This window comes from Heptranchias perlo, chromosome 6, assembly GCF_035084215.1.
Source record: "Heptranchias perlo isolate sHepPer1 chromosome 6, sHepPer1.hap1, whole genome shotgun sequence".
NCBI classification, from domain to species: Eukaryota; Metazoa; Chordata; class Chondrichthyes; order Hexanchiformes; family Hexanchidae; genus Heptranchias; species Heptranchias perlo.
In genome coordinates, this window is record NC_090330.1 from 95570935 (window position 1) to 95589755 (window position 18821).

Genomic DNA, 18821 nt, shown 5'->3' on the forward strand with positions numbered 1-18821 from the left:
AATAAAAAAACTGGAATTACTTTCGTGCACAACTGTACTGCAATTAGAAAGATATCATTACGAACTCATTTTTCAATTGTCAATCTTTACTTAAAAGTAAACTATTCAATCACTGTACAGTGATCTCTGATATTTAAAATATGGAATGGTCATAACGCCCATTTGAAAGCAATACTGGACTTTAAATAGATGCACTTTCTTTAGTCAATACAGTATATAAGGATCGTATCTACTTCTACATTGGTAGATTCATTCTATGATAAGTGTTCCATCCTTTAAGATGACATTTGGAAGTCATCTGAAAATATAGTTATATGAAGAGCAGACTGTTACAGAATGTGAATTTTCCAGCCAGCACTTTTGTTCCTGCTGGTAAAATTTGTATAGGCAGGGATTGAGAATTCCACATGGCACATTCGTGCCCACTCCCCACAGAAATCCGACCGCATGCAATTTTCCATTGGGTCTTAATGCCCAAATTGTGTGTGAGAATTTATTTTAATATTTAAATAGGCTCTAATGTATGGAAGTACAGTTACAGTTATATAAAGCTCTGGTCAGACCCCATTTAGAGTACAGTGTTCAGTTCTGGGCACTGCATCTGAGGAAGGGTATATTGGCCTTGGAGGAAGTGCAGCGCAGATTCACCAGAATGATACCTGGGCTAAAAGGGTTAAATTATGAGGACAGGTTGCGTAGACTGGGATTGTATTCCACTGAGTAAAGAAGATTAAGGGGTGATATAATTGAGGTGTTTAAGTTGGTTAAAGGAGTTGATAGGATAGATAGAGAGACAATATTTCATCCGGTGAGGCAGTCCAGAACAAGGGGACATAACCTTAAAATTAGATCTAGGCCATTCAGGATTGAGGCCAGGAAGCATTTCTTCACATATAGGGTAGTGGAAATCTGGAACTCTCTCCCCCAAAAAGCTGTTAAGTTTTAGGTCAATTGGAAATTTTGAAACTGAGATTGATAGACTTTTGTTAGGCAAAGGTATTAAGGGTTGCGGAACAAAGGTTGGTAAATGAAGTTAAGATTCAGATCAGCCGTGATCTAACTGAACGGCGCAACAGGTTCGAGGGGCTGAATGGCCTACTACTGTTCCCATGATCCTATGAAATCAGAGCACACATGATTTCCACGATTGCAGTGATCGTACTGTGCACTCAGCCCACTCATATGCAGTAGATGCAAAGCGAAGCTCCATGCAGAAAAGAGCTCTTAAAATGGAAGGGGCATGGTGAATGATTTATTTTTCAGTGGTTTGTATTGTCTGCGCTTCTTTGGTTTGGACTGTTTTGATTTTTTTTAATGGCATCAGAACATTCTTGGAATGTTTATGTGGATACAAGAATAGGTGAATATTGCCTGCAAAATTCCTGGAAGCCCAATTCCATGAATATTTAACAGAGGTCAGCAGAACAGTAAAATCATAAAAAAGTGAACATGAAAAGGGGCCCTTACGATACAAATTTTAGCTCCAGCTCAAAGAGTAACGGCTCTTCTATTTACATGCTACAGAGACCCATGCTGGTTAGAAGGACAATTCAACATTAATTACAGGCTTGGCTTTGAAAGTGCCCCAACTGCAGTATTTCATGGTTAAAATGCACTAGATTAAAGAAGGCATACAAGAGAGATCAGCAGGCACTTATGCTTGAATGTCCATATACCTATTAGTTGTATCCATGCGATTTATATCAATTAGTGTTAATTGTATTCAGGTGGTGGGTATCAATTGGGGACTCTTGCATCAATTTATAGGAAGGAACTTATCCAGGGGCTGCTCGATGTGTAATGGAGATCTCTGAGAATAAAGGCTTGGAAGCAACTGAAGACTAGGCTCTAGTATTCTATCCTTCACCACCTGGCTATCCAATTTATTACAATACCCACCATTATGCCACCAACCATATTTGCAGCCACTAACACACCTACTTGTCAATGACTGAAAACAACTGCCTCTGCAGGTTCCAGGTCAACACAGAGCCAGCTGGGCAGCTATGCCATCTCCTGTAAAGACAACAGTAGCTGATCTCCGGCATAGAGACAAGCAAGGTCATCACGTACTCAACTTTTGTGCCTCCATCTCTTTCCAAACCAGCACAGGGATTGCTTGCAGAATCAGTCGATGTGCTGCCCACATATATATTAAACTGATACATCAGGCAGCACAGTCAGCATTTCCTTCTGCTTGTCCACTGAAAACAACAGCAGATGACATGGTTGGCCAACTTCACCACACTGCTACATTTCTTAAGAACAAAGGTTCATTGATGGCATCCATTTGGCAACAGGTTCCTACTCTTCCTCCTTACCTGTGAACTATGACTCATTCAATGCTAATGCTTCAGGCTCATTAACTACATTCCTCAGAATGGTTCTTGCAAGCACTTGATGAAGATGTGGGATGCTGCAGCATGCTGTTCTGTTCTGGGCTGCTGACATTGCTAGAAGACTGCTATTCTAGACCTACAATGACAGAAAAGGGAGAAGCATCAGAATATTGGCTCCATGGCACACCTTCAAGCAGAGCTTGCATTACATAATGCAGTCTGTGATTGAGAAGGGAACCAGTGTTAGTGGCTGCAGATATGGCATAATGGTGGCATATTCGCCTGACCTTGGGAAAAACCCTTGGCTTCACTTTGTCCTATTCTGTCCATGCGCTTTCATGCAAGGATGTCCAGAGTGATCTCTTCCAACAAAATGTAAGGATTGTAATATCTGAGCGTTCCTCAATTTGTATTCCATGCCACCTCATCATAGAAGTGGTCCTTAGATGTTATGAACTGTAGGAGCACATGCACACTAGCAGATATGTGCTCAACCTGCAGCACATCCTATGTATCAATAAGTCATTTAAGTATCATGTAGTTAGGCTATGTTACAATCCTCATATGTGTGAAGCTTCTTGAAAACATTAAGTTGCCAAGGCTTTCAATTATTAGTTGCAGCTTGAAGGTGTGCCCTGCTGGAGTATGCATGGTCAACAATGATAGAGCTGTGTGACCATGTGAGGGCTCAGCATGGGCCAGCAGTAAATGGGTATCAGGTTCCCCACCAGGCCAAACTAGTAGAAGGAGCCAGGACCAGAAGAGGCCAAAAAGGTAAGTAGATTTTCTTTCCTTGTGCAGGCTTCCAATTACAGTCATTTAGATTTTAACTGTAGTGTCTTAAGAGCTGCCGACATACAATTTCTTCCCTCTCACCCAGCAAGCTTGCAATGCCAAGCCCAAAGTAGGCTAGGTACTTGCCATGCATGTATAATAAATCTGGAAAATCCTGAAAGTTTGGCCCTGTGCGAAATTAGCAAACGTTGAACTTTCTGCACCCTGCCCCACCACTTTACATGGGGTGTATAGAGAGCGGGATGGAACTTATGTCCTAGAGATTAATAGTGAGCTTATATAGAGCACTGATATGGCTCCACCCAGCGTAGGCTGCACATTTCGGGTCATCCTGGCTTTAGAAAGGGAACAGTGGAGGACAACCAAACTGATACCAAGGATGAGTCAACTGAGCTACAAGGAGAGACTAATGGATGAACAAAATAACTCGATAGAGAATTGATCAAAGTTTTCAAGATTCTAACAGGCATAGATAAACTAAACCCTGATAATTTCTTTGACATAGCCACAAATTCTGGATTTGTGAGGCACAAGCTCGAGCTCTGAACAGGGGAGGTGAAGAGACAGTTTAGATTTAACTACTCCACAAAATAGGTGACGAATGCATGGAACAGACTACCTGTGAAGAGAGTGGAGGTGGATAAGGTAAGCAAATTCAAGGGGGAGTTTTTTTTAGTGTAAGAATCGATTGAGAGGTATAAAATAGTATGGTATGTTTTGAACTGTGTGACCTGACAGACGGACCACAATGACATTTTCTATCCGGTACATTCCTGTGTGATAAAATGAGGATTACTGTAATGCACACATTTTCAACAAAAAAAGACTCAAAGAAATCTTCTGAAAACATGTGTCTATTGCTGTAATGAACATATATTATCATTACTAATAAAAGGCACATTGCTTCTTGAATTTCTCAACTTCTCTCTTAGTCTTATCAATTTTAATAGTGTTCTGCACAATGGACCTTGGCCCTTCAACAAGTCGCATTATTGTAAGTTTTCTAAATAATACTGCATAGTTTTTTGGTTTCTCTGCTGCCTGCAGTGAAAAATCCATTTGAAACAATATGTCCTTAAAATGTTGTGCCTATCACTTATCTAGCCTCCCTCTCTAGAAAGCGACCTTAACACTGGTTTCCAATGAACAGTAAGATTCCAAACATTTCATTTCATTTTAATAAATAGAAACTGGATAACAATTTACATCAACTCTTGGGAATAAAAGTTTCTTTAGAGCTCTATTCCATTCCTAATATGGGGTACCTTTAAAGCTCTATTCCATCCTTTCCAACTTATTCCCCTTGCTTCCAGAGTATCCTTTTTGGTTGGGAGAGTGGATAATACGATCCTCACAGACCCTTCCACCATTGCCATAATTGTCCTTCCACCAGAAAGCATTCTTGCACTGTGACAACTGGGAGGGTTTCCTATTTCTCCTCACAATGAGTGTTACCTCCCTCCCTCCCACAGGAAAAGCAGGTGATTCTGGCAAATTCTCCAAGTACAAATGCCAGAGAAGACTAGCAATCAGAATGTAAGTGTCCAGTCTTAAATTCAACACTGCAGTTGCCAGGCTGTTCCAGCTAAAGCTTTTTAGGATCTCACTGTCAGCTCAAATAGAAGCAGTTTCACTATAATTAAGCTTACAAATACTTACTGATCTGCGTACAGTATGCTGAGAAATAAACTGAAACACATTAGTTGCCTTTGGCGAAATAAATCATCCGCTCTGAAATTAGTTAAATATAGACCACAGTCATGGTTAATTTCAGCAGACTGCTTCAAGAGCCAATTCAATAAACCATTTACATCAAGTATGATGACTTTCGCGGCAAACTACATTTCAATAATGTGTGCTATATTTACAAGACTAGTTTTAAGTATAACAGAATAAGAATGCTTTGAACTGCTTTCTTGACTCTTTTTTTGTTTACTTTGGATTATATGCATAAAATATAAAAAGCTGAGTAATGCAGAGGTGATAGCTACCTTCCAGTATGAATTGCTATTGGGCAGACTGCATGTGCTGTATCAGCCTCTACCCTCTCATTATTAACTTTCCTTGTTTGTCATCAATCTTCATTTGCTTCAGGTTGCCTTTGCAGTTGCTGCAGCAGGATGGCGTAGGCTTTTATGGCATCTCTATGTCTTTTATAATCTATTCTTACCCTACCATTTCTTTTAGATCAGGAGTTCTTCACATCTGTGAAAAATGCTGCATGATTTGTAACGAACCTTAAGTGCAACATTAGAGAGACAAAATATATTTTGCTATTCTGGATAGGTCTTTAAAGCTATAACTAATCTACCTAGGCAATATTTCCTTAGACATATCAATATATTGATCATATGTTTAAAGAACCTTAAGTAAATTAAATTAATAACATGGCACAACAAGTGGTTATTTTTGTTTTGTTTTTGCAAGCTTTTATTATTTTGTATCAATTAGACCAACTTGTCTTTTAATAGAAACTAGGTGGAGATTTTCAGAACAGTATTTTACAAAATATGATCATTAGATTTGATTTTTGACAGGCTACTTTTACTGCAAAGGAGGCTAATGCAAAGGAATGTCAAAGCTTCAATTATTTTTTACTGGTTAGATTGTTGCTAATAGCACATTATACACTGCACAGTTCTGATTAAATATCATTTGCATGCATTCATTTTCAGCAAACAATATCATTTTTTCAGTCCTGCACAGACAGATTAAACATAATCTTCCCGTTCCATAATAGTTAGTTTTTTATTCTGCAATCGGTACCATTCAGGGTACCTCTATTCTGTCATAATGATTTCAGATCTGGTTATATGTTCAGATAATGATAAAACCAATGGCAATGAGAACCAATTTCATATTTCCCTCAGATTACCAAAGATTAAAATAGTAGAACTCCAGATCAAATTTGACCACACACTAAAAATGACAGCATTAAATAGATTCAATTTTACTTAGGGGGCGGATAAGTTACTATTTTTCCTTCTCGTTCTATAGCGTCACAATGCAAATTGCATCAGAATATAAAGATATCAGATGGCTGTGTACACAAGCTTTATTATAACGTTGCATTAGTTGTTTCAGCACTGTTTTGCTGCCATTTTCATAATCTTTTACAATTCGGGATACAATGAAATGCCGCAGCTGTTGCCATTTGCCAAAATTGGAGTTGAATTAATTTAATTGGTTATCCAACGTCTAAATTAGCTTTTAAAATAAAGCACGGACGAGGGGAAATCCCTCCAATATTATACAAGAAGCAACAAAAAAAAATCTAAATGAACATACAGCTGTGTCCCGCAGACTGACAGTGATAGCGCCCTTCTCGCTGTGGCCGCGAATATAAACAATTGGAGCTTTTTTGTTCAGTGCATTAAACGCGAACGCTGCTGTTTCCCGTCGGTTTTAACTATTGCATTGCGATTTTCTCAAAGACCCGGACCTGTCAATTATCATTCATTTCAAGTCGTGAAACAAAAAAAAATCTGCAAAAATATCTGCAAAGTGAAGTTCGCAGAATTGCAACCCGGCTCTCCCACTACAAAAGAAAAAGTTGCTAAAACAGCGTCATTCCTTTTTTTTATTTTAAGTGGGGCTGTCCAGCTTATATATGGACTGACACACGCCTGAGTGTTATACGTAAGGAATACACAACTGCGTGCATGCTTTCATCCCAATGTACATACGCACATAACACAGCCACACAAACATACGTGTTAAGACCTATGTTATCAGTCTCTCTGACAGTCCTTTAATCAAACACTCCCTTCTAATCCAGACCATTCCTGAAGTGTCCGGGAGAGAGGCACTGCTCAAAGAGAGGAGGGAAAAAAATCCAAGGAGTTTTCTGCAATAAACAGAAATAGCGAGAGATATAATTACCCCTGACTGATATTCAGTTGACGCGTTGCCTCTGTAATTGAATCCAAAAAAAAAGAACGTCAAAATCTACTTTGCCAGCTGGGAGATCGGAAAGAAAAGGAAGAGGAGGGGTGGGTGAAATATTTCTGCTCCAAGTAAATCTGTTTAGACTAAACGGATCGCCAGCGTTAATGCCAACATTTGGCTGGTTTAGTGAATTGATTTTTCTTCCACCGTTTCCCTGATCGGATGGGATTTTTGCCACCACGGCTCAGGAGAGGGTGTTAGCTCTTCCAGCGGGCACCAACCTGGAACGATCAGAGCCGCTTAGCACTTGCCCAACCAAAAAAAAAAGAAAAGGCAAAGCAAGAGGCTCGCGGAATATGCAGAGATTGCAGAATTTCTCTCTCTCCAGCACGTTGTGCTCACCGGCCAGCGAAACGTCTGGGACATGGAATCAAGTGCCAAGTGCAACTGAGTGAATCTGGATTATATATTTATTGTCTGCGGGGGTCGGCGGTAAGAAAGCAAGAGAGCAGTGTGACCATAATGGATTGTAATGCCTGATATGTACTTGTTTACTGTTTGCAGTTTTTGCAATGCCTATTCTTTTAGAAAACTACCAGGGCTTTGCATAGTGTTGCGTTTCTGCGGGCGGTACGTGCCGTCACACTTCTGTCTGGATTGACAAGCAACTGTTATACTTTCCGGGCTCGGATCTGTTGATTGTTTTTTTTTATATATATATACATGTAAATTAATTTTTTAAAATTCAGCTGGAAACAATTCATGGCATGAGATGGGAGGCAGATGTTACTGTCTGAAAATGCTGCCGTGGTTTGTGCTGGTGCAGATCATTCTGGGTTTTGCTTGGGGCAATACGACGACGGACCTTTGCGAGAAGATGTGCTCCTGCACCGAAGTGGAAGGCATTCTGCACATCGACTGCGAGAAGAGAGGCATCACGAACCTGCAGCATTTCAGCGCTCCGACCTCCCGGTTTTACCAACTCTTCCTGCACAGCAATTCGCTGTCCAAACTCTTCCCCAACGAGTTCGCCAACTTTTACAACGCGGTCACTTTGCACCTGGAAAGCAACGGCTTGCACGACATCATCCCAGGGGCTTTCCTGGGGCTACAGCTGGTGAAACGGCTGCACATCAATAACAACAAGATTAAAGCGTTCAGGAGGCACACGTTCTTGGGGCTGGATGATCTGGAGTATCTCCAGGCGGATTTCAATCTGCTCAGGGACATCGACCCCGGGGCTTTTAGGGATCTGAACGTGCTCGAGGTTCTGATTTTAAATGACAACCTCATCACCTCTCTCCCAGCTGACCTGTTCCAAAATGTGCCCATCACACATCTCGATCTCCGGGGGAACAGGCTGAAAACGCTGCCTTACGAAGGGATTTTGGAACTGATTCCCGGGGTCGCTGAAATTCTGCTGGAGGACAACCCCTGGGACTGCACCTGCAATTTGCTGCCCCTTAAAGGTGAGCTGAAAAAAAAACTGTCATTGGGATTAAAGCAAGGTGGGGGGTGGGGGGTAATAATAATAATTTCTAATTATGAACGCTAGATGGCATAGTTGGGTAAAATGGTGCAGGCATGCTTGAAATCAAAGCCATTCCAAACAAAAGAAATAGCCATGGTCTGTCTGTATTCATTGATGGCAGTTCGAGGGGGTACATTAAGTTCTGACTGTCTGTGCCAAGTCTGAAGTAAGCAGAGTTCACAGCACGGAAGTGCTTTAACTGACCCAGGCTCAGAATGGCTTGAGATGCAGAAAGGAGGTTTGGTGAATTGGTGAAGAGGTTCAGGAGGGTACACAACTGTATAGTTCCTAACATGTAAGAGTTTCAGTTGTGTACTTCTGTGAAAATGTCTCTTGTAGCAATGAAGCTCAGTATCACCGCAGAGCACACATTTTCCTCATTCTCGAGATAGAGTTTTATGTTTTTCGGTCACTTTGCTGTAATATTCTACTTCTCCCTCATGATAGTTTTCAGTTCTTTGTCACTTTTGCTGTTTGCCATCAAAGAGATGGTAAAATTGAGATTTCTGGGTGCTGAAATGTTGCAGGTTCTGAATGCCTCCATTCTATTGCCTCAGCATATTTTAAGAGGATGAAGTTGTGCTAATTATAGTCAGAATTTGATTTGGAGTTTAATGTGAACCCTTAATGTTAATACTTTGCACAGTAATTTTGATAAGATATTTTTGTAATATATGTTTTAACAATATGGTGGTGGTTGACATTGGTTAATATAACAAAATATCAGGAACATCTCCAATGTATATTGTTTTTCCCTTCAAGAATGGCTGGAGCACATCTCCCATTCAGCCTTGATTGGAAGAGTAGTTTGTGAAGCACCCATGCGATTACAAGGAAACGACCTGAATGAAACATCCGAACACGATTTATGTCCTTGGAAGATTGATAATGATTTAAGTTTTGTTGCTCCACCTGCTCAAGGGGCTTCTAGGCTGCCTCCAACTCCTGCTGTTCAGCATCCTAGGTCACCAACGTCAGCATCAGTGCACACAGGAGTATCAAAGCCACGCGGAAACTGGCAACTCAGGACAAGACCTTCGGCCAATGCCATTGTACCTAATGGCAGTAATCCCTTTTTATTAGCTGGATGTCCAACAGCTTGTAGCTGTTCTATCAATAGTCCTGAATCAGGTCTCGAGGTTAATTGCAGGGGCAGCAAGCTTGAGAGTATAGCAGACCTCCAGCCCAAACCATTAAAAGCACAGGAACTGTTGCTAAGGCAGAACAATATAGCAATCATAAGAAAAACTCATTTCCTGGACTACAGCAGTTTGACTTTGTTGGATTTGGGAAATAATGCCATAAAGTTAATAGAAAACAACACTTTTCATAATCTCACTGATTTGCGTTGGCTGTATCTGGATAATAATAACTTGGAAACTCTCATCCCCGATATGTTTGCAGGTCTGCAAAATACAGAGTACTTGAATTTGGAGTTCAATTTAATTCAGTTAATCCTACCAGGCACATTTAACTGGATGCCAAATCTGAGAGAATTGTTTTTACATAACAATCTATTGAAGTCTTTGCCTGTAGATGTGTTTTCTACTGTCTCCCTCTCCAAGCTAAGTTTACACACCAATTATTTTATGTATCTCCCAGTCACTGGTGTTTTGGATCAGCTAACTTCAGTTGTGCAAATCGACCTTCATGGAAATCCATGGGACTGTTCTTGTAACATCATAGCTTTCAAGCAGTGGGTTGAGAGGATGGGCACTGATGTTGTTGTGAGCGAATTAAAATGTGCATCTCCTGAAGAATTTTGGGACAGAGATTTTAAGTCTATAAGCAATGAATTGATGTGCCCGGAGTTGTACGCAAAAATCCATCTAACATTTTCCTCATCCAGTAACATTACCATATCAGCAGAAACAGGGACTCACGTGAATCCCTACTTGGAGACCAGCAGAGTTTCTATTTCGGTGCTGGTACCTGGCCTATTACTTGTCTTTGTTACGTCTGCCTTTACAGTTGTTGGCATGCTGGTGTTTATCTTGAGAAATCGTAAAAGATCGAGAAAAAGGGATACCAACTCCTCTGCTTCAGAAATTAACTCCTTGCAAACAGTCTGTGATTCTTACTGGCACAATGGGCCTTACCATGCAGAGGGACCTCATAGAGTATACGACTGTGTTACACACTCCCTTTCAGACTAGGCTTCATGAAATGAAATACTGAAAATATAGCGTATGATTTAAAACAGCACATTATCTGGAGATGAGGACGTGACATTGATGGTTAAATGCTCCTGATGTAAATAATGATACTATAGGCTTCTGCTAAAATTTTGCAACAGAATGTTGAACTCAGCTTTCTAATGAAAATAGAAAGTACACACGCTACGGAAGTGCATATAACTTTTAGAACTAACAATTTTTCTCCTGCTGTGAATCATACAGACAGCACAGATGGTAATGTTGTGCTTTCTAGTGCTCTTTTCATGTTGATATTCCGAATGTAAATGACAATTAATCAGTTGTATAAAAAAATATAAAGAAGATTTGTTGTCATTTGGAGATATGGGAGAATTGTAAAAAGGATACAAAAGGGGGAAGTAGATTACGCATTTAGGTTTTACAGTTGTAAAGTTGCACGAACGCATGAATGTATTGTACAGAACTGTCTAATTAGAAACAAGTGATGCATGTCATGCATGAACTCAACACCACAGGGATACACCACATAGCTGGGGGAAATAGCTATTACTATGCTTCATTCATGAGTACTAATTGTATTCTATGAAGTCATGTATCCAGTATTGATCACAGTGACCTTCCCCTGTTTATTTTTGCTGTGATTATAATTGTGCAGTTTGTGCTATTATTGCTTAGATAAGGTGTAAGCTGCAAGTTCATCTTGTTTTAGACCATATTTGTTCATGCATGGTTAGTAACTATTTATTTTATATTATGAATTTTTCCATGTTTTGGGTGTTATTTTATATTTGCTAATGCCTATATTCATCTAAATTTCAGAGTAGTTAATATGTTTTGTACCGTGGTAAAGGAATTAATGCCCAATGGAATTTTTTTTTATTTTTTTTTGGAATAAATATATAAAATACACTTAAGCATGACCAATTAATGTCACTCTATTGCTCAGGCTGCATCAGTGAAACAATGTAGACTATTTTGTTCAAGTCATCATTATGTAACATAATAAAACAGAAAATACTATGGAGGTGGCACTTAGAGGACATTTAATAGGATTATTTTAGAGTTTTATAATGGCAAAATTTTTCAACATTAAAATGACTGGTTTAATCTGAAGAGTGATTTAGTTATTTAGCCCTCATCAGAACAGAATTCCCATCTGTATAAAGAGCTTTGCTCACACTTATGCATAGTGTTAAATATTTATCAGTCACCATTTTATTCAAATGTTTTGCAGCTGTTTAAAATTTGGGAGGTCCTGAAATTTTCCAAAATGCTTTGGTGACCATGGTATTGTCCCCTGACTGCAGCAACTAGTGGCATCCAAGGTTCTACATGGGATGCAGAAGTAATGATGATCTGGTTTTGCATTGATCTGTGAACGACAGTGTCATTTAAGTGGTCAGCACATTGGACTGACAGTGCAAAGTGCTGGCAGTCTTGGCAATGGATACCTTGTTAATAGAATCTGTTGGCAGTAAATGGTTAGTCAGCTCATAAAATCCATTCTTTTAAAAAAAAAACATGTTGCTGAAATCCTCAGGATTTATAAACAAGCAGACTTGAATTACGTCCTATGTTTTTGACAAGTCAGTCAAGCATACACCTGACAACCTTTATTTAATACTCCATTAATGTAAAACAACTAAATGTTAATGTCAAAATAAGTAGTAACTCACGTGGTAATCAGCCAACATCACCCTTCTTCGTGTGTGAGTTTGGACATTGTTGTCTGTAGGCTGTATGACCAAGGGGAGCATCAGAACTGAGCTCAATCCTGTCCTCATCTAACATCCATGCTCTCACTTTCCACCAGGAGTCATTGGCGACTTGCCTTGGAGCAGGAATCCTGGCTGATTTTATCTTTCCCCAAACCATCATTCTTAGGCCAATTTATTACTCCTACAACTACCCGAGTTGAGATCAGCAAACTAGCACAGATCAGAGATTGAACTCTGAAACATTCCTGTTCTACCTTCTCATGTTTCTGTACCAGACCTGGTACTGCATTTATCTAATGGACCATCAGTGGAACTGGGAGTAATTCTTCTCTAATTTGATATTGTAAAGAATTATTTTACAAATGGGAATATGTCTTCAATTATGTACTTATTTTAGAAATCATGGTCTTGAAATTATGCAGTGTGAATATTAGTGTATGAACACTTAACACATTTGTGTGAAATTCCCTTGTCTGCTATTTTAATAGCTATTGTAATTGTTTAATGGCTCTGTTAAAAAGCCAGAAAAAGAAGTTTTATACAAACTTGTTAAGTGTTCGTATGCTAATGTTCACACAGCATAATTTCAAGGCTCATTGTATTAAGCAGCCATTTTAAAATTGTTTTAAAGACGTCCAGGGATTTATGGCAATGGAGGTAGAGAAATCCTAAAGGACCATATTTAATCTGAGAAAACTTTGAGCTGTATAAAATTTAAAATTCATGCTCAAATTAGATTTCTTCCTAAGGCAGGGAATGTGGACTGAGTCATTGCATTCAAAAAAGAGGTGGAGAGATTCCTGATTAAATAGGGAGTAGAAGGATATGGGCTTGAAGACAAGGTAGGAGAGAAATGGAAAGTATTCTGAGCAACTCTTGCATATAGGCCTTTAATGAAAAGATCAGCTAGATAGGCTTAATGGTTCTTTTCTTAGTTCTACCTTCTCATGTTTCTGTTCGTTTGTTATTAAAGCACATCACAGTATTTGATGATACCACTACTGTTCTCATGTCAGCAACTGGATAAAGGCGGAGTTAGGTGTATGTGGAGGAGAAGGGAGGATTTAATTTCCTCCCCTGTGTTTTTGGAAAGGGGCACCAGAGATATTTTTAAAACTTTTTTTTGACTTTGAGATTTTATATTCAGGTAAGATGTTATGTTCCAATCAACCAGCAGCACTGGTTTAATGAAAAATAAAATCGTAAAATTGAAGGAAAATTTTGAAAGATCAGCTGACGTTTTTTAATTTCTTCTGGACAAAGTTCTGTGAGCATATGTTTACCTCGAGGGTCATTGAAGGTTGGCAGATTTTCAAAGATCGAGATGAAGGTCTATTTTCTTTAACACTGCAATAGAGCTTTTAGAGAAAAGTAGAATTTCTTCAGATAATTGGGCACCTTGGCTAATTAGACATTTCATTACCAATTAGGAAATTAGTGATGTTCTGATTTTCATAATGAAGTGGGGATAGACTTGACTGTTTTTGTCTGTTCGGAATATCATTATTTTCAGAACACATTGATAGCAAAAGCCTATTAATTGGGACACCATGGTTGAAATTAAATCGTCCTATTTATCAAATTGTTCCCATTGAGTAAAAATCAATCAGTCCTGGTTTAATGCACTGGGAATCCATTGGTGCTTGAGAAATGGCCCCATTTAGCACATCTGCAGAGAGGAAAGGCAGGTTAATGTATTAGGTGGACCCTTCATCAGAATTTGAAGATGTTACAGATGAACAACATTTAAAAAGGAACAGAATAAAGGGAAGGGAGGAAAAATATGTGAAGAAATATAATGACCTATAAAGTCTTTATGCGTAAAACAGGAGGTGGTTAAATGGCTGAAGTAATATTAACAATATTATCAATAGGAGACGTAATGAGAGAAATTAAAGACATTTAAAATGTGTGAATAGCTGGGGTTGTTGTTGTTTTCATATCTTCACACTCTTCCCTTGGAGAATATTGTGAAGTAATGGAAGGATTCACAGGCTAATTAACAATCTGACAGCTCCTTCCACGGCTGTAACCATCTTTATACCTGCCATTAGGGTAGTTAGTCCTACATGGCACAAGAGTTTAATGGGCTTCCACAACCCATATGATGGGGAGGGGGAGAGGCACCAAATCCCACACCCACCGGACATGAGTATCCTACTGGATTCAGAGCCAGAACTCTAGTTTCTACTCACTGGGACTCTAGTGCAGGGTTTGAACCCTGTGCCTTCTGACTCAGAGCCAAAGGCTCAGTCCAGCTGGGGTGGTGGGTAGAAATGGAACCATGAATAATTGGCAAAGCAGAACAGACTGCTGGAACCTAGGAGAAGGAAAATGCTAGGCCAACACGATCCCCAACCCAAGCACCAGCCTGACCCTTCCTCCCCCTAAAACGCTGGCACACCTATCCCACACCAGCAGTGCTTCCTGATTTGAATTAAGTCTTTTAATTATGTAGATAGGTGTATCAGTCAAGGTTCTAGGGATCAGTATAGACTGAGATGATCAGACACTTAATGGAACACAATGGCACCCTGTTAGGATGAATTAAGGGGAGGGGAATGTTGTCTATGGCTGCAGCAACCCAGAGGCCCAGCAATGAGTAGTGGAAATGGTGAGGATGGATGAATGGTGTGGTGTTTTTGTGATTGCCTTTTGGGATCAGAAAGTATTTATATAGAAATTTCCATCAGGAGATTAAATGAGCTGGATAGAAGAAATAATACAGTGCACTGTATGTGGCTTTTGGAAAGATTGGGCTTGATAGGCTGAATAGCTTTCATATGTGTTTAATTTCTACAGTGTATTTCTAATAGATTACCATTGATGCTTTATTCTATAGATGTTATGGGTGTGACACTGGTGCACAACTGTTGGATACTTCTGTTTATTTATTTCTTAGATATTGCAATTGTTACTTTTGACTCCCCCCCCCACTTAGTTTCTATTTTCTTCTCCTATTTTAGCAAATCTGTCCTGTGTTCATGCTCAAGAAACACAAGTTAAGTAATGATAAGATTCTTCTTCACCAGCTGCATGTTTTCATTCTTCTGTCTGGTGTCATTATGGGTTTTCAATTCAGCACTGAGAATTGATGCACCTGTGTGTGTTTCTTTATAAAATGTTCTCCACCCCTCTGCTGAAGGCACTGGTTATTGGTGGTATAATGCTCATCTCAACCAAATGGCCATTTTTCATGTATGAATCGAGATGGTGAGCTTTGGAGATTATTTGAGCTCGGGAGGCATCATGCTAAGCTTGATTTTGTCCTCACCCAACATCCACACGCACCATCTTTTAGCAAGGGCTACTGGATACAACTGGGAACAGGGGAACTGATGTCAATTGTAGTGCCCCTACAATTTCCTGGCTGAGATCAGCAGATTCAGCATTGAATGTGGAACTTTTGTGGTCTGCGGGGCTCAATGCCATGCTGTGCAGATACTCACTAAAAACTATGCAGTTACAACAATAACTTGCATTTATATATCACCTTTTAAAGTAGTAAAAATGTCCCAAGGCACTTCACAGGAGCGTTATCAGACAAAATTTGAAACCGATCCACATAGAGATATTAGAACAGGTGACTAACTGCTTGGTCAAAGAGGTAGGTTTCAAGGAGCAACTTAAAGGAGGTGAAGTGAAGAGGCGGAGAGATTTAGGGAGGGAATTCCAGAGCTTAGTACCTAGGCACTATGCATATTTTTGTTATATATTAATATGCCCTCCTGGTTTTATATATGGTTTTAGTAATGATCAGGATGCTGTGATTTTCTTCTGAAAACTACTTTGCTTTGCTTGTGTATCAGTACAAAGTATAGGAGCAGGAGGGGGAAAACATGGATAACTTTCAGGTTGCCAGCATTGTGATACTATTATTGTTAACTCAAAAATATAAATGTCTACCTTTACTAAAGTTGAAGGGGAAATCATTGTATTCCTCCATAATAGCACTTTAGACAACAGTAATGGTTTGAGCGAATTTGCAGAAATGATTGGGTAAATCAAAGACTGTTCCTTATAATCCAAAAATGGTGTCCTTTTGAAACATGGTTTATATGTTATTTGTATCATTTAGATCAAATATACAAATGATACCTATTTGATCTATTTTATATTTTTAAAATTTTGGTTAATTTAGGCTAGATTTCCGATGCTACAAGAAACATTGCATCAAATATTTATGTGGACCTGTACAAATGATATAAATGTGAAATTTTACCTGTGCAGTGCAAAAACTGATTGTGCTAGTCAGATTTAGATTGCATATGCTGATCTATTGGGGGGACATTCAACTTAGGAACACCCGTTTTACCTCCAAAAGATGAGTGCTAAGGCAACGAAAGTTGGGTCACGATTTCACATGCCTCTTTTGCGCACAGAATTCTCCCGTCGCCACTTTGAATCAGGACTTCTTTTAGGTTGCCTGTCTGAATTCGGCGGGTGCCTACTTAAGTATGCTAATTAGAGCCCTGTGCCTGTTTTATGACCCAAATGCCTTTTTCAACGGCTGTAGTATCCTATTCGCAAATTCTAAACCTGTCACAGAAATTATGGGCATGAACAAGCTGCAGGGCACCATTTTAAGCGATTTTTAATGGAATCATCAGCTGTTCTCACCTAAATCACTGGTTAGAATATTGGGCTGCTTTTGAGCTTTTTGGGAGTTTTGGCTGCTGGAATCATTTCTGAAAGTAATTTGGTGAGTCAGCAGAGGCTTTTTGTCGATGGGCTTCTGACAAACTTCATTGGGTTTTCTGCTTATATTGCCATTGTGGCTAGAAGAGGAGGAAGGGGAGCAGCAGGGACTTCAAAAAGCACATAAGATATTTTGTCTATGGTTAAAATTATATAAGTGCTTTAAGCAATAGAGATGTTCAGACTGTATTCTGCATGCAGACAATCTGTCTGATGCATCATTCAGTGACTGCCATAGCTAGAACTTTGGTTAAAAAAATGATTGACCTCTCGGGATCTGCAGCCGCAGAGAGAAGAGACTGAAGGAGGGCAGCTCGCAGGAGGCCTTATCCCACGTAAGTGTACAGGACAGAACTTCTTATCACCAAGGAGTAGTGTGTGAGGAAGAAAGAAAGGAAGACTTGCATTTATATAGCATCTTTCATGACATCAGGACGTCCCAAAGCGCTTTACAGCCAATGAAATACTTTTGAAGTGTTGTAATGAAGGAAACGCGGCAGCCAATTGCGCACAGCAATGTGATAACGACCGGATAATTTGTTTTAGTGATGTTGCTTGAGGGATAAATATTGACCAGGACACCAGGGAGAATTTCCCTGCTCTTCTTCGAATAGTGCCATGGGATCTTTTATTTCCACCTGAGAGGGGAGACTTGGTTTAACATTTCATCCAAAAGAGAAGGCTCTGCTTTATCAGGGAGGCTGCCACAGAGCTCTGTCACCTGCTGCAGCACCAACTGCAGCCACAGGGTCATGTACATCCTTCCCTCTGGCTGTCAAAGTCACTGTAGTCCAGAACTTTTATGCCTCAAGATAATTCCAGGTGACATCTGCAACATCAGTCAATCAACTGCGCAAGTCTGAATTCATCAGGTGGTGGATGGGTTCTTTGCCAAAGCCAATGGGCTGGATTTGGCTCTGAGCGCATCGTTCGTTGGACTTGTTCTTGCCTATAGACTTTCTACGGGGTTTTGCACGACGAGTTGCTGTCAGCCAACCATCCATAAAACTTGGTGCAATCTACAAGGCACCTGGGACCTGAGTGAACAGGGCAAGCAACTTTGTATCTCCTTAACCAAATAGATTGAAGAATCATTAATGAGCAGCGCAGACTCTGAACCGGGAAGTGTCAGTTAGAATAATGAATTCAAAGTCAAATAAGGTACAGAAAGCAAAATAAAGAGATGGAAAGAAAGATTGGATTAAGAGAGATAAAAGAAACGGAAATAATTTTTTTAAATTTAAATTTTAATAAAAACCTCCAATAATAATTAAAAGCTGAAGGAATGAGACTCCACATTTGTAAAAGTTAATTTTCAGTGCCAGGGAGGTTATTAGGCAGTAATTAAGACTTACCTCGCCATTAAAAGGGTATTTAGACTGGAATGGACAAGCCCCAACGATTTGTGGCGAGTTTATTCTGTATCTATGAGGTAAGTACAGGAGCTTCACGCCGTTCAATACATTTGAACGGTGAGTCAGACGGCAAGATATCACTTTCTCGCAGCTTTTGGAGGAGCAGGGCATCTCGGACAGCAACTTGCGGATTTCTGCATTTAACTGTACATGTGCGATCGCCGCAAGTTGTTGTCCGATTTGCAAATAAATTAGTGAGTACTGTTAGCCTCACCGTTATTTTCACAGCAAAATCCAGCCCAGTGACTTCATCTCCTTCCCCATGGATGCCGCAAAGCAGG

At 39.7% G+C, this 18821-nt stretch overlaps 1 protein-coding gene across 1 annotated transcript; it reads left to right on the top strand.

The window, feature by feature from the left end:
- The first annotated feature begins 6920 nt into the window (after positions 1-6920).
- On the top strand, positions 6921-11779 carry LOC137323090 (SLIT and NTRK-like protein 1). The gene is made up of 2 exons (XM_067986494.1): positions 6921-8491; positions 9316-11779. The coding sequence occupies exons 1-2, from the start codon at positions 7795-7797 to the stop codon at positions 10707-10709; spliced, it is 2091 nt and encodes a 696-aa protein (XP_067842595.1). The 5' UTR covers positions 6921-7794; the 3' UTR covers positions 10710-11779.
- Positions 11780-18821: the final 7042 nt, after the last annotated feature.